The sequence below is a fragment of the Penaeus monodon genome, chromosome 14, assembly GCF_015228065.2.
Source record: "Penaeus monodon isolate SGIC_2016 chromosome 14, NSTDA_Pmon_1, whole genome shotgun sequence".
Classification (NCBI taxonomy): Eukaryota; Metazoa; Arthropoda; class Malacostraca; order Decapoda; family Penaeidae; genus Penaeus; species Penaeus monodon.
Genome location: NC_051399.1, coordinates 11,564,255 through 11,578,916, shown reverse-complemented (window position 1 = coordinate 11,578,916; position 14,662 = coordinate 11,564,255). Strand labels below are relative to the sequence as shown.

At 33.4% G+C, this 14,662-nt stretch overlaps 2 protein-coding genes across 2 annotated transcripts in view; both read right to left on the bottom strand.

Annotated features, from left to right (window-relative positions):
- LOC119580881 (UPF0518 protein AGAP011705-like) overlaps positions 1-14,662 on the bottom strand; it is a 28,011-nt gene that overhangs the window by 11,046 nt on the left and 2,303 nt on the right. The window lies entirely within an intron of this gene.
- On the bottom strand, positions 2,947-14,358 carry LOC119580880 (FTS and Hook-interacting protein homolog; the record flags this gene model as incomplete). Its single annotated transcript, XM_037929101.1, is given in 11 exon segments — positions 2,947-3,876; positions 4,124-4,324; positions 4,491-4,667; positions 7,497-7,547; positions 8,558-8,644; positions 8,904-9,062; positions 9,175-9,325; positions 9,437-9,657; positions 9,809-10,141; positions 10,442-10,616; positions 14,353-14,358. Coding segments are annotated over 10 exon segments (2,472 nt in total), but the record flags the coding sequence as incomplete, so codon positions are not given.

The following is a 14,662-nucleotide window of genomic DNA, read 5'->3' as shown; positions in this document are numbered from 1 at the left end:
ATAGCCTCTTATGCCATACTGCTGTCCAGTCCCTTAAATCTTATCATGAGATTAAGGTGAAGAATATATTAAAATTTAATACATTTCACTTGATTATATTACTTCTCTTATATATGAAAGAAGATTAAGAAAAAAAAAAAGTGTAATATGTACTTGCTAAGGTTCATATAATATGTTTAGTAATTTAGTTTCCTATAGGTTATGTTCAGAGAAGCAAAGAAAAGCCAGTTTCCATTATTGATTTTTTTCTTTTTACATGTAGCAGGTTGAAGCCCAGCAGAAGAAACCGGAGAGTGGAGACTCCTCTCAAACACCGCAAACATCACTATCACCTCAGCCATCACCAACGACTTTAACAGTGCCACAACATCATCGATCGCTCTCTAACACATCATCTTGCTCATCAGAAAGTGACTCAGTCTTTGAACAACAGACCCCATATTCTGACTACCTACAAGATGCCCGTTCAAGAATAGAAGCAGGGACTATTGCCTGTGGCTGTTGGGTCTGGAGGTATGATGGTCTTAGTCCTACTCCAACTCAAGCTATGGAGATGTTAGATGTGGCACGCACTAACCCACCTGTATTATATTCTAAACCACGTGCCCACTCTGACCCAGTACCAGTTCATTCTTCAGACTTGCCACAAGCAGAGGCCAAAGTTCGAAGTGTAAGTCTACCCTCAGCTATAGGCAGTAGAGAGAAAGGGGATAGTAATGAAACAAGACCAGTGGTTAATGGTATATGTGATAATCATAACAATGATGCAAGAGGGGCACACCATGCAGCAGCAGCAGCAAGAGGTGTTGAGAGAGCTGCTGGGGCTGGAGGTGAAGAGGAGAACCTTGACTCTCTTGGAGAAAGCAGTGGATATGAAAGCTTCAACATTAGGGCATCTCGAGACTCCTCTCCTGCCCATAGTTCCCATGGCTCGCCTAGAAACCGTGTTGTCCACCATGAGTCACCGAGTCTAGAAGAAGCATCCTCTCAAGGCTCACCAGGAGATAGAGGACCCAGGGAAAGAAAAGGATCTGTTTTGAGCTCAGAGGAAGATCAGGAATTCATGGATACACTACAGAGATCATCAACTCCCACTGAAATGACAGGTCTAGAAGAAACACTGTGTGAAATTGAGCAAGCATTCACTGCATTTAAGATTTTTGATGTGAGCTCCTCAACATCATATAACAAAGTAAGTATTTACTGTAGTTTTGTTTTATTAATTTTGTTTAAGCATAGATGGCTTCTGAACCCAATGTCAGCATGTTTATGCACTATCCCTTTTAGATTTTAGTGCCTTTGTTAAATACAGATGGCTCCACGTGCACTCAGCCACTAAGGAATCTATCAATTGGTCCTAGTGACCGATCTTGATTTCCCCATTCCTTGAATTGGCTAATACTATTGATATTGACATTGTTGTTATTCTTATTGATATTATGATTATTAAATAGATTAAATTAAATAAATATAAATATTTATAACATCAAAGACAATGAAGTAATAGAAATGAAGCTTTAAAAAAATCAAGGAAAGGGGTAAACAGGAGGGACAGGTAAGACTAATAGCTGACTCCTCGGTTACTAAGCACTTGTTGTAGAGCCATCTGTGTGTAAAGACAATAAATAAACTTGTATAGTGGTGGGCATGTCTTTGGAGTCTTGCCACCAGCACTCATTGGGTCAAGTGCTTAGTCACCAAGGAGTCAAAGTTCTTATTTGTATTACTATTATTATTGATAACTTCTGAAGAATAATAATAATGGTAATAGTAATGAGGATAACATTACCATTAGTACTACTAATAATAAAGATAAAAACTTCATGAAATGGGATAAGCATTTGATCAAATAGGCCTAGTAATTGACTACTTCATAACTAGGCATTTTTGAAACCATCTATATGTAAACAGAATCAAGAAAACAGAACCACAATAGACAGTGCATGTACCCAGTATCAATAAGTAGAGATTTTTTTGTTACTAACCCCCCCCCCCTCTTATATTATTGATTGAAAATGGTGATCCTTGACACTAGTTATTTTATAACATACACATACACATCATGTGTATGTGTAATGGATGTGTTGGTGTGTGTAAATAAATACTAGTGTCAAGGATCACCATTTCAATCAATAATATAAGAGGGGGGGGGGGTTAGTAACAAAAAAATCTCTACTTATTGATACTGGGTACATGCACTGTCTATTGTGGTTCTGTTTTCTTGATTCTGTTTACATATAGATGGTTTCAAAAATGCCTAGTTATGAAGTAGTCAATTACTAGGCCTATTTGATCAAATGCTTATCCCATTTCATGAAGTTTTTATCTTTATTATTAGTAGTACTAATGGTAATGTTATCCTCATTACTATTACCATTATTATTATTCTTCAGAAGTTATCAATAATAATAGTAATACAAATAAGAACTTTGACTCCTTGGTGACTAAGCACTTGACCCAATGAGTGCTGGTGGCAAGACTCCAAAGACATGCCCACCACAATACAAGTTTATTTATTGTCTTTACACACAGATGGCTCTACAACAAGTGCTTAGTAACCGAGGAGTCAGCTATTAGTCTTACCTGTCCCTCCTGTTTACCCCTTTCCTTGATTTTTTTAAAGCTTCATTTCTATTACTTCATTGTCTTTGATGTTATAAATATTTATATTTATTTAATTTAATCTATTTAATAATCATAATATCAATAAGAATAACAACAATGTCAATATCAATAGTATTAGCCAATTCAAGGAATGGGGAAATCAAGATCGGTCACTAGGACCAATTGATAGATTCCTTAGTGGCTGAGTGCACGTGGAGCCATCTGTATTTAACAAAGGCACTAAAATCTAAAAGGGATAGTGCATAAACATGCTGACATTGGGTTCAGAAGCCATCTATGCTTAAACAAAATTAATAAAACAAAACTACAGTAAATACTTACTTTGTTATATGATGTTGAGGAGCTCACATCAAAAATCTTAAATGCAGTGAATGCTTGCTCAATTTCACACAGTGTTTCTTCTAGACCTGTCATTTCAGTGGGAGTTGATGATCTCTGTAGTGTATCCATGAATTCCTGATCTTCCTCTGAGCTCAAAACAGATCCTTTTCTTTCCCTGGGTCCTCTATCTCCTGGTGAGCCTTGAGAGGATGCTTCTTCTAGACTCGGTGACTCATGGTGGACAACACGGTTTCTAGGCGAGCCATGGGAACTATGGGCAGGAGAGGAGTCTCGAGATGCCCTAATGTTGAAGCTTTCATATCCACTGCTTTCTCCAAGAGAGTCAAGGTTCTCCTCTTCACCTCCAGCCCCAGCAGCTCTCTCAACACCTCTTGCTGCTGCTGCTGCATGGTGTGCCCCTCTTGCATCATTGTTATGATTATCACATATACCATTAACCACTGGTCTTGTTTCATTACTATCCCCTTTCTCTCTACTGCCTATAGCTGAGGGTAGACTTACACTTCGAACTTTGGCCTCTGCTTGTGGCAAGTCTGAAGAATGAACTGGTACTGGGTCAGAGTGGGCACGTGGTTTAGAATATAATACAGGTGGGTTAGTGCGTGCCACATCTAACATCTCCATAGCTTGAGTTGGAGTAGGACTAAGACCATCATACCTCCAGACCCAACAGCCACAGGCAATAGTCCCTGCTTCTATTCTTGAACGGGCATCTTGTAGGTAGTCAGAATATGGGGTCTGTTGTTCAAAGACTGAGTCACTTTCTGATGAGCAAGATGATGTGTTAGAGAGCGATCGATGATGTTGTGGCACTGTTAAAGTCGTTGGTGATGGCTGAGGTGATAGTGATGTTTGCGGTGTTTGAGAGGAGTCTCCACTCTCAGGTTTCTTCTGCTGGGCTTCAACCTGCTACATGTAAAAAGAAAAAAATCAATAATGGAAACTGGCTTTTCTTTGCTTCTCTGAACATAACCTATAGGAAACTAAATTACTAAACATATTATATGAACCTTAGCAAGTACATATTACACTTTTTTTTTTCTTAATCTTCTTTCATATATAAGAGAAGTAATATAATCAAGTGAAAATGTATTAAATTTTAATATATTCTTCACCTTCAATCTCATGATAAGATTTAAGGTGGACTGGACAGTACCTGGCATACAGCAGGCATGAGTTGTAAAAGCCTATGCGATGCATGGGCTCCAGGGTGTGGGGGTTGTGTAAGGCGTGACCTCTGTGACAGCATAACATGTGTGCAAGGAGTAAGATATTGGAAAACGAGTGCTATCATTAAATCTTCACAGTTCAGTTCCACTAACGTCCAAAACAGACTAAGAGTAACCAGGCACAGTTGCTGAAAAAGACAGTATTTATTAAATCCCTTGAAAAAAAAACATTAAACAAAACTCTGTTAATGCTATGCATATAATCAACAATGTAACCAAGAATTCTCAGATATTTCAATCCAAATATTCTCAATAGTAAATTACGTAAACCCCACTGAAAATGAAAAGACTTACTGTATTTGGCGAGTGTAATCTTGAGATGAGTATAGTTATGATTGGAGGTTCCAAGGCTGGACTGTTGGGAGAAGTGAGGAGGAAGGCCAGGAATGCCCTCCTCAGCTCTGGCTCGGTTACTGTTCGTAAACACAGCTCTACATATGCAGTGGCTGCAACAACTTCACCAACGACAGACTGGTCCCCCAAAAAATAAAATGAGTAACACCAACTTTCAGAATCAATTATGAAAGAAATGACTATACATACAAACTTACACTTGCAATATTTGCCTCAAGTATCAGTCAAGTAAGTTAACAAAAAAATAAACTGAATTTGTGGGGAAAGAATGTTCCTTATCGAAGTTTAAGCCTTAATTCCTTTGGAGAAATTTTTAAAACTATCCTTACTTGAAGTATCCCACTTCCAAATTAATGGCAATGCAGCATATCAGTGGGCCTTGGAGTTAGTGAGGTAGGTTTAGTAGGTTAAGGCTTGGCTAGAGCAGGACAAACTTTGTTAACAGGAGGGGATATTAAAGAGCAGGATGAAACAGGTCGTCATGAACAAAGTCATGTCAGCTGAAGAAGATAGGTCAGGTATCCTCTTTTTATTTATATCTGATAACACAATATCAGCATTAGGTAGGCTTCTGTCCAGACTTGGATGGCATGGGTGGGTAGGAAGAGCTGGGTAATAAGGAGTGCTGCCACACAGAATATAAACAACTTAACAAAGGAATACAGATCATCTAATCTTTGAATATAGAATAATTCTTAAAATATAACTGCCATTGCAAATTCCATATATATGTTTCATTATACACATATATGACAAAACTACTACATATATAACTGCTCACTTTTTAAGTATTTGTATTTCTTAAAAAATCTTTAGGTATGGTGTATGGTAAATAAAGCATATACACATATCATACCTTAAGGCAGATAATTCTTGATTATTTCAGTTACAATTCCACAAAAAGTTAGATACATAAATGCAAATAACAAGATCCATAATAATGGGTGGGTATAGACTACCACCTACTCTCGAAACTTTAACCCATTACTGTAGGTGATGCCAGGTACATGCATGCTATGCTCCCTGTGAGTTCATTTTATTATTGTACGTACACATAGATGACTCTACAAGTACTCAGTCACCCATGAATCAATCACTTACAAGTCTACTTGATTTCAGATTTTTTTTTTTTTCTATCTTATATTGCCATTAGTATTGTTAATATTATAATAATCATAATGGCAACAATAACAATATCAACGTCAATATCAATAGTGTCAGTTAAAGAACTTTTCTCCAAATCTCAATGAAAGGAGGAATCAGGTGAGGTCACGCAAGCTAATTTGACTCCTTGGTAGCCGAGTACATGTGGTGCTATTTATGTAAACATAAACATGGCCCATTACAAGATCCCATCAGCAATGGGTTAATCATCATATCTTTAAGTTAATAATTCATGGTGTACTCAAGGATAGTCTGCTGGAATCTTGGCCTTCCTATGTGTGGTTGAGTGTCCAAAATGTTTACTAGCTTACAAAATAGCATATGGTTATTCTGCCTGAAACTTCCACCACCCCAGATTGGTACCTAAAGGAAAAAGATAAGAGAGTGGATGTATAATGCTAGGTGCCAGATTGACCTGGCACTCTTTGTTCACATTTTTCAATTTCTGCTAATGTCCTCCTTCAAAAACACAAATTTATTCCCTAAGTCTAAAATGTTGGTGAAGGATATCTGTGGGTGCACAACTAAGGGCAAATCTATTCTAAGAATATCTGCAGGCTCAGCATTCAGACAAAGGTGAAGTTCAACCTATAAATCTATACCATGGGATCCTAGATGTTGCAGACAAACTCATCTACAGAAAAGTATTAAGAATCCCATGCACCAGTGAAACTAAAGTCTTTATAGAATGGAATTTCACTCTGGGGTATATTTTTGGATTTTGCATATTAGCTTAAATTCACATACTTGCTTCATCTACATTTCTGGCTCCTCTGAGCAAGAATGCAAGTCTTTTCTTGATAGCTGACATAATCATAAACCATTCTGTAGGATGGGTGGAACATAATAATACCCTCTCTTTATCATGTACCATACAGCAAGAATGCATTTCACAGTCTGTGGTGTTGGAGCATCAAGAGTTGCTGAATACCAACCTAAAGAGATCTGAACATTTTTTTGGCTGATAAATTTGAAAAGGCAGTGGACACCTAACCATGCAATGGAAGGCAAAGGATCCCTTAGATTGCTCTGTATGTTCTGACAATGTACTACAAGGTACACCATACAATCCAGGAAAGTTGCATTCATATAGAAATACTGCTTTCCAGTTTTTTTCCTCATAATTTTGTAAATTTAGCACACAGGAACAGAGATGCATAGCAACAGAACACTTTAAATTGCCTACTAGACTGCACAATTTCACAACCATATTCTTTCATAAGCTACTTATATAAAAACATTAATTTTCAACTTTTACATAGTCATTCTGGTATCAGGAAATCGTAATGTGACACATTTTTTCAGCTCAATAAAAGGAGTATATTTTGCCTTGAGCTATAAAAAAGGGGGAATGGGGAGCCCTAACAGCACTGATACTATTGTAAATAAACATTAACTAAAGTGCAGTTTCCAGTTGTTTTTTTGTTATCAGGGAATGCCCATGCAAATAGCCTTCATATAAAATTATATAAATCAAGAATCATCTGCTTTTAAAAAAGATTGTGACTATGAAAACATCAAACCTCATGCACAGAGAAAATGCTCTTCACTACTTACAAATACAACAATCTTATGAAGGAACTTTGAAACTTATGTACACACAATCATATAACCTCTACTCACTTAGTGGGGATGACCTTTGTATCAGCCCAAATCAGAGGGCATAATATCAAAACTTAAAAATTAAAGCTTAAATTAGCATATTATGCAAAGAGGCATACCTTAAACTACAACTTAGTTCAAGGTGACAGACCATGCACACTAGCAGCCAGGAATACTGACCAGAAAAACAGGAGAGTTGTGAGCGCTGATATCCCCATTGACTGCGCCACCCTGTGAAGGCCCACAGTTGGTACCAAGTCGTGGAAAGGCCCAAAGAAGCAAATAAGAACAGATGCCGCTTTAATTTACCATACAAAAGACCCGAACACTTAAGGTAACTCTAGAGATGACAAGAAAAGGCTACACATTCTAATGGAAAAGAGAAGCCAAAAAGAAAAGAACCCTTCTCAATTTAATATACAGTCCATAACAAATTTTCAAAAAGCACTTCAAGGAAAAACCTGCATCAAATCTAGAACTCAAGCAATTGCCAAATTTACTTTGATCACTAAAAGCAAATACAAATATTGCTTTACAATTGAAATGCTAGACTCTTAGGCAAATAAAAATGACAAAATATTTCAGCCCAATGAACTGCTTTTTCTTTTCTTTAGTACAAGACTTCCTGCCTTGTATTCTTTGGAATACATTCCTATCACCTTGCCTACAAAAGATCTTGAATGCATTACTTTTTTATATCAAAGAATGGGTTTTATGGTTGAATCACATAATACATGTCAAATAGTAGTAGGGAACTGAAATAGTTTAACTATGCATGGAAAATGGAGGAAAGGTCCAAAACATAATACACAATAGTTTTTTAAAATATGGGAACACTTTATCGACTGTAAAAGAAAGAGAAAAAAATCTAGATTAATTAAGTCTGCATGCTTTTCTTGACGCAAATATTCTTAAATCCCAACAGTAGACTATTAAAAAAAAAAAGACTTTTACAAACAATCTGCACATCTTCAAGTAATACTGGCTACTTCCAAGTACTGCTCTTGGCAGCATAAGCAACACAAACGCACACAAAGAAAACAAATGATAACAAAACAAATATTAAATGATAACAAAACAAATATTAACTTCAATGACAAACTTTCAAGCAGCATGAATCACAAATGGCAAAGTAATAAAAATGTATCCCCAATTCTCTCTCTCTAGGCCATTACTGGTGACTAACATATACAAATTATTGGTGCTTAAAACAAGTATATCAAGTGCAAGAAATCACTGACCTGGTGTAGTGCAGGCCCCAACACAGGAACAAGGAATCCTTGATACAAGAACTCCACTAACTGTTCCCTTACTAATGGATGAGCAACCTGTAGATGACAAGTTCAAGAACAAGAGAGTAAATTTTTTCCCAACAATACTTAGATGAAAAATTATGAAGTGCACTGATATTGTTATATGAAAATATCAACAGACAATAATCACACTGTATTTAATTGGTAAACATTATCATACATCAATATAACTTACATAAATAAAATAAATTCTTTTGAAAGGAAAAGGTATATAAGGTACTCCTGGTACTGTGCTTAATGTAAATGAAGTTTTGAAATACAAAATGTAACTAACCTGTACAACTGCATTGCAAAATTCTAGAGAATTCAGGAACAACTGTAATTGAGAAATATCACTTATGTCCTCTGGACTTAGGCGATGCCAACCATCTGACTCAATAGTCAAAGTGCGTGGTAACATAGAATAGAGGCCACTCAGACCAGCTGCTAAAACCTGTGAAAAGAAATGAATTACATACTTAAACTATATATTCACAAATGTTAACAAATAAAGGTAATTGCAAATATACTTGCCAAAAGTACATAATATAAAATAATGAACTTACAGGACAAAAATTAGAATGCTGTGCAATATATTGGCCCACAGAGGTATGTGAAGCAGAGAGAGCCATACAGAGAAGCAGAGCATCTCTTGCCTGCTGTCCAATGCCTCCTTCACGATGAACAAATGGCAGTAATAGTGAAAAGATCATGAACCTGGAAAAGGTGGGGAAAAATTATCCAGTGATTGGAAAACACAGGAGCAACTCCTAACAAAGATGAATTTAATATAAAAATGCAAAGATAATAAAATAAATATGCACTAACTTGGTAGGTCCTTGATCATTGGAGAACTGGAAAAAGAAATCAAGAAGCTGGTGATTATGCATAAGTGAGACACACAGTTGATTCAGAAGCACAACCAAACGTTTCTCCACTTCAACTGGGACACAACCTCCACACGCAGCCAAAAGTCGGAGCAACGGACGGATTATGGGCTTGTACACAAGTATTTCTTGCCTTGAGTGGCTAAGTAATTGCTCATGAACCTGTAATTATTAAAAAATAATAATAATAATAATAATAATCAAGGTGGTAAGTTATTTTTATATTCAAAATAAAACTGGATCAATTCAATATATATATATATTTTTTTTTATCTAATTGCCAGAACCAAACAAAACAAGGTAAAGGCCATACCTTTAATTGTTCCAACTTGAGGGCATTCACAAATTCCCCAGTGTTGAGGCTCCAAGTGAGAACTTTGTCAAGAATTTCTTCCCCCAGGAAGTGGTCAAAGATTGGAGTATGAGGAGGATTTTCTGCTGGCAAAGATGCATGTTGGTTGTTGGAGTCTTTGCTACCTTCAGGAGAATGCGTTGTATTTTTCACTTCGTTGCCACCGTTATTTTTCTGACCAATACCATTTTGAGTACGTGTGTTGTGAGCCATTATCTGCCGTAAGTCCACCAGCAGAAGTGTGACCATCTGTGCAAGGTGGTTGATGACAGCAGTGACATCATCAGCACATGCCTGTAACCAATTAATGACAAGATGCAAGAATGTATCTGGAATTATCAAACATTTAATAACTTCATTAACTAAAAAAAAAAAAAAAAAAGTTTAAAAAACCCAGAGTTTATTATCTATCATTCATATACTTTAAGTGGAGACTATACAGCATACACATGATAAAGCAACCACAAAAAAAAATAATAATAATAATAAATAAATAAATATATTAATTAATTAATTACATTAAATAAAAATAAAATCATAACAATAATGGCCAAAAGAGGCCCCACATCATTCCTCTCCCAAACAGTAAATTACCTGTCCCCTCAACTGGGTTCTAGCAATGATTTCACATGTTTGCTGCCAGTGTTTAATGAATGAGTGGAACGCAGCCGCAGGGTCAACATCGTGGAGAGGGGACGGAGCACGACGCCGGCCCAGCGACGTGCGCAGGGGTGACCCTCGCAACCAGCTGGTCATCCCGCACTCATTGCTAAAGATTGAACAATAAAAAGAAAATGCTGATTGATGATATACATACATACATACATACATATATTATAAATATTTAATATAATTAATAAAATATTAATTTTTTATAAATTTTTAGTACAAGAAACTCCATCTAATAATTCATCATAAGCTTATATCATAAACATGATTACCAATTAATAGGTGCCATTCACAATCAGTAGGATTACCAAGGTAAAAACCATGAAAAGAGCAAGAAAAAAAAATAAGAATAAAAAATAAAAAAATAAAATAAAAAAATAATCTACAAGTGCACAATGATCACCACCACACAACAAATTTTTTAAATTTTAAGCTTTATTATATAAGTTGTGAACATGACAAATAGGTACACAGAAAATTATTTCCTTACCATTTTCAATTACTGAATAGAAACTGACAGCATTAACGAAGAACGGCTTCCATTTGCAATGCAAATATAGGAAAAATCTTGAATTGCTACATTAAAACTAATTAGCTCTTACCGTAAATTAAATTACACCTGTTACCCTGAAAGTAATTAGCCATTCCCTAAACATGTTACTACTTTTGCAATTTTCTCCCATGTCAATTTTAGAAATACTGAAGCACGCATGAAGTACATCTTGATAGCATCCAATGAGTAGTCTTTACAAGCTTATCCACTATGCATTCAATGCAATTGAAGAAAAATGAATCTGTTAACAACAATTACTAATATAATCATATAAATCATTCAATTTCTTCCTATCAATATTATAAATCAATAGATATATTTAATACTATTTCATCTGTATTTATAAGATTATAATATAAAATTGCAAAGATATGCTCAATCCTAATTTCCTTATGCAGGATTACTATATGGTAAAACATTTGATAGAGAAGTGGGACAATTATCAATGTCCTAATACATGTTGAGAATGATACTTTAAGACAGGAAGTAAGCTAGATAAGATGTGTAAAAACACTAAAGATTGACTCAATCACCATGCATGCAGATTGATAACATTTACACTCATGCATTCTTAATATGAAAATGTTATGACTACAGATTCTTGATGGCAAAATAAAATAAAATTGGTCTTATCAACTTTAGAAATAAATCAATTTTAGTTTTTACTTCACTATCAGATTATCAATTACTGAGAATTTGGTAATAAGGACACTGATTCAGCAATTCTTGAAGTAGAAAGATAGCATTGGGCTTCTTATTGCTTCACATTGCATAGCTATTAAATTCTATGATTGTGAAACATTCATGAAATCGTAATGAGACAATAATGAAACTGATGCAGATTTTAGAGCATCTATGACAGTAATTATGAGATTCTACACTCAAAATTTAACGAAAGAAATATAAGTTTTATATTCACAGTACACCAAGATTAATACATAAAACATGTTGCGGTGCTTCATTATCCATATTTTGACAATAAATGGCATAATAAATTGCTAGATATTATTATTTACTCATTGTATTTAGAGCAAATTAGTTTTAAAGGCTTCACACTGGATATTGTAATGTTACCTTATAGCTCATAACTCTGTACTATAAATGACAATGCATATGAATTTAAAAATCTGGCAGATATTAATCTTAACTTATTTCTTGTATCTTTTTCAATACTATGTAATCATAGGAACTATTGACTCACTGAAATATATAACCAATTGCTGCTCAGTACTTTCAATAAGATGTAGAATATATTGCTGACCTAAATGACATTATAATTTTCATACACTTTAATATGACTCTAATGAATTAGCTTAATTATAAAACACGCTGTAGACCTCCCAATTCCTTTAACCCAAAGTTCTGGATAAAAGTTGCTCACTGTAATATGTTGTGAAAGTCTTTGAGAAGATTTAGGCAAAAGAACTAAATTTGTAGTACCTTATACTTACCTGAATTCACCTTTCTTTGCCAGGAACATGTCTTTCATAATGCTTCAACTCAGCTGTATTTTATTAATAAACATTATAATCATTATTGATTTACTAAACAGCAGTTTAGATCCCAGAAATATATTTTCGATAAATCAAGAAAATGCTTGTAAGTGGAAATAAGATAATGAAATAATATTACAGATAGCTAATGTGAATTTTAAGATAAACCAAATAAAGTACAGAAAAATATTATTTTGACAGCTACAGAGTTGTCTTCTATCAATGAAATTACAAATGCATTTTTGAGGAATAATGACAGTTGTTTTTTTTGTTCTTGTACCATAGACCTTACCTAGTATACTGAATGGTTTCAGTGTACTTACATTATTTGTTCTTCTAACAGTGATCTTATGATATGAAGTAAAATGCGATCCACAGATCACTCAATAAAGAATCTTTCAAATGCAAGATGTGTCATTAAATATAATCATAGATAAATATAAACTCATCTTTGAACAACTTTCATCATCAAGAGCTGGTAAGACTTAAGGATCTGTAATTGGCAAAGCCAAGCAGGATTAGACTTGACCCATTTCATTGAAAAGCTTGGAATAATGCTCTTTTTGCTATTAAACATCTACTTTTAGAACAATCTTGGAACTTTTTTTTATAAACTAAATATAACTAACCTCACATTTATTTTTAACAACTACTACTAATAATGGCTTACTGAACTCACGTTAGCCTATCTAGTTATGAACTAACATACCAGTTTTACTGACCAGCTATCCTATGAATATCTGACAAAATGTTCTGGGTCAACTGAAGTGCATCAGATTCACCTGAAGTTAATATGTGTATGGAATTCTTCGTTGTATAATGACCTTTGAGACTTTTCTGACAGCTCACATTGCTCCAATAGCAAAGCATATTAAATTCGGACTATGTGACTTATATGTTTTTATTTTAGATACATTCTATAATATACTATTATACATATATATATAGATATAATATATATTATATACTATCATAGATCTTATATATAGATATAATCATATAATATAGTTAATATATTATATATATAATATATACTATATATATATAATTATTATATATATATTATATACTGATATATATATATATAACTATACTTAAATATATGTGTATAGTATATATAGATATAATATAATATACTACTATTATAATATATATCATAAGTATATATATATATATATATATATAATATATATACTTATATATATATATATATATATTACTTATTATATATTATATAATATATTTATATAGTATATATATATATTATATATATATATATATATATATATATATAGATATATATATATATATATATATATATATTATATATATATATATAATATAATATTATATATATATATATATATATAGTTATATATATATATTATATATATATTATATATATATAATATTATCATATATTAATTAATATATATATATATATATATATTATATATATTATATAATAGATATATATATATATATATATATAGTATATATATATAATATATATATATATATATATATAACATATATATATTACTATATATATATATCTATATATATATATATATATATATATATATTATATATATATATATATTATATAATAATATATACTGCAGCTGACCCACTTTTAGCCTACTGAATTACAGGTAACTGTAAGTGGCTTGGTCAAATGTAGTTTAAAGAATCTGATTTTATATTACTTATTTTCTATTTAACATTATCTGAATCCACTGAACACATCATCAGCTATTTTTCAACTATTTTTTCACCTTAGCCCCTACCTGGTAATCCTACTTTTTGATTTAGCATCCATGTGAGGGCAGGCAAATTTTGAGAGAAAAAGAAAAAAAATCAAATATGTTTGTACACATAAGGATGGCTAAAAAATATATATATTTCTTGCTTTACAACATACACGGGTTGGGTACTACTGAATGATAAATAAGAAGTCTGCTGCCAAGCCAAAGTCACTTGCAGTGACAATTGATATATCATTATAATAATTATTAATATTTTCATTTATTTAACTGCCACTTTCATTAACATCACTGACATCTGTATCATCAATACCATGATCAGAATCATCACTAT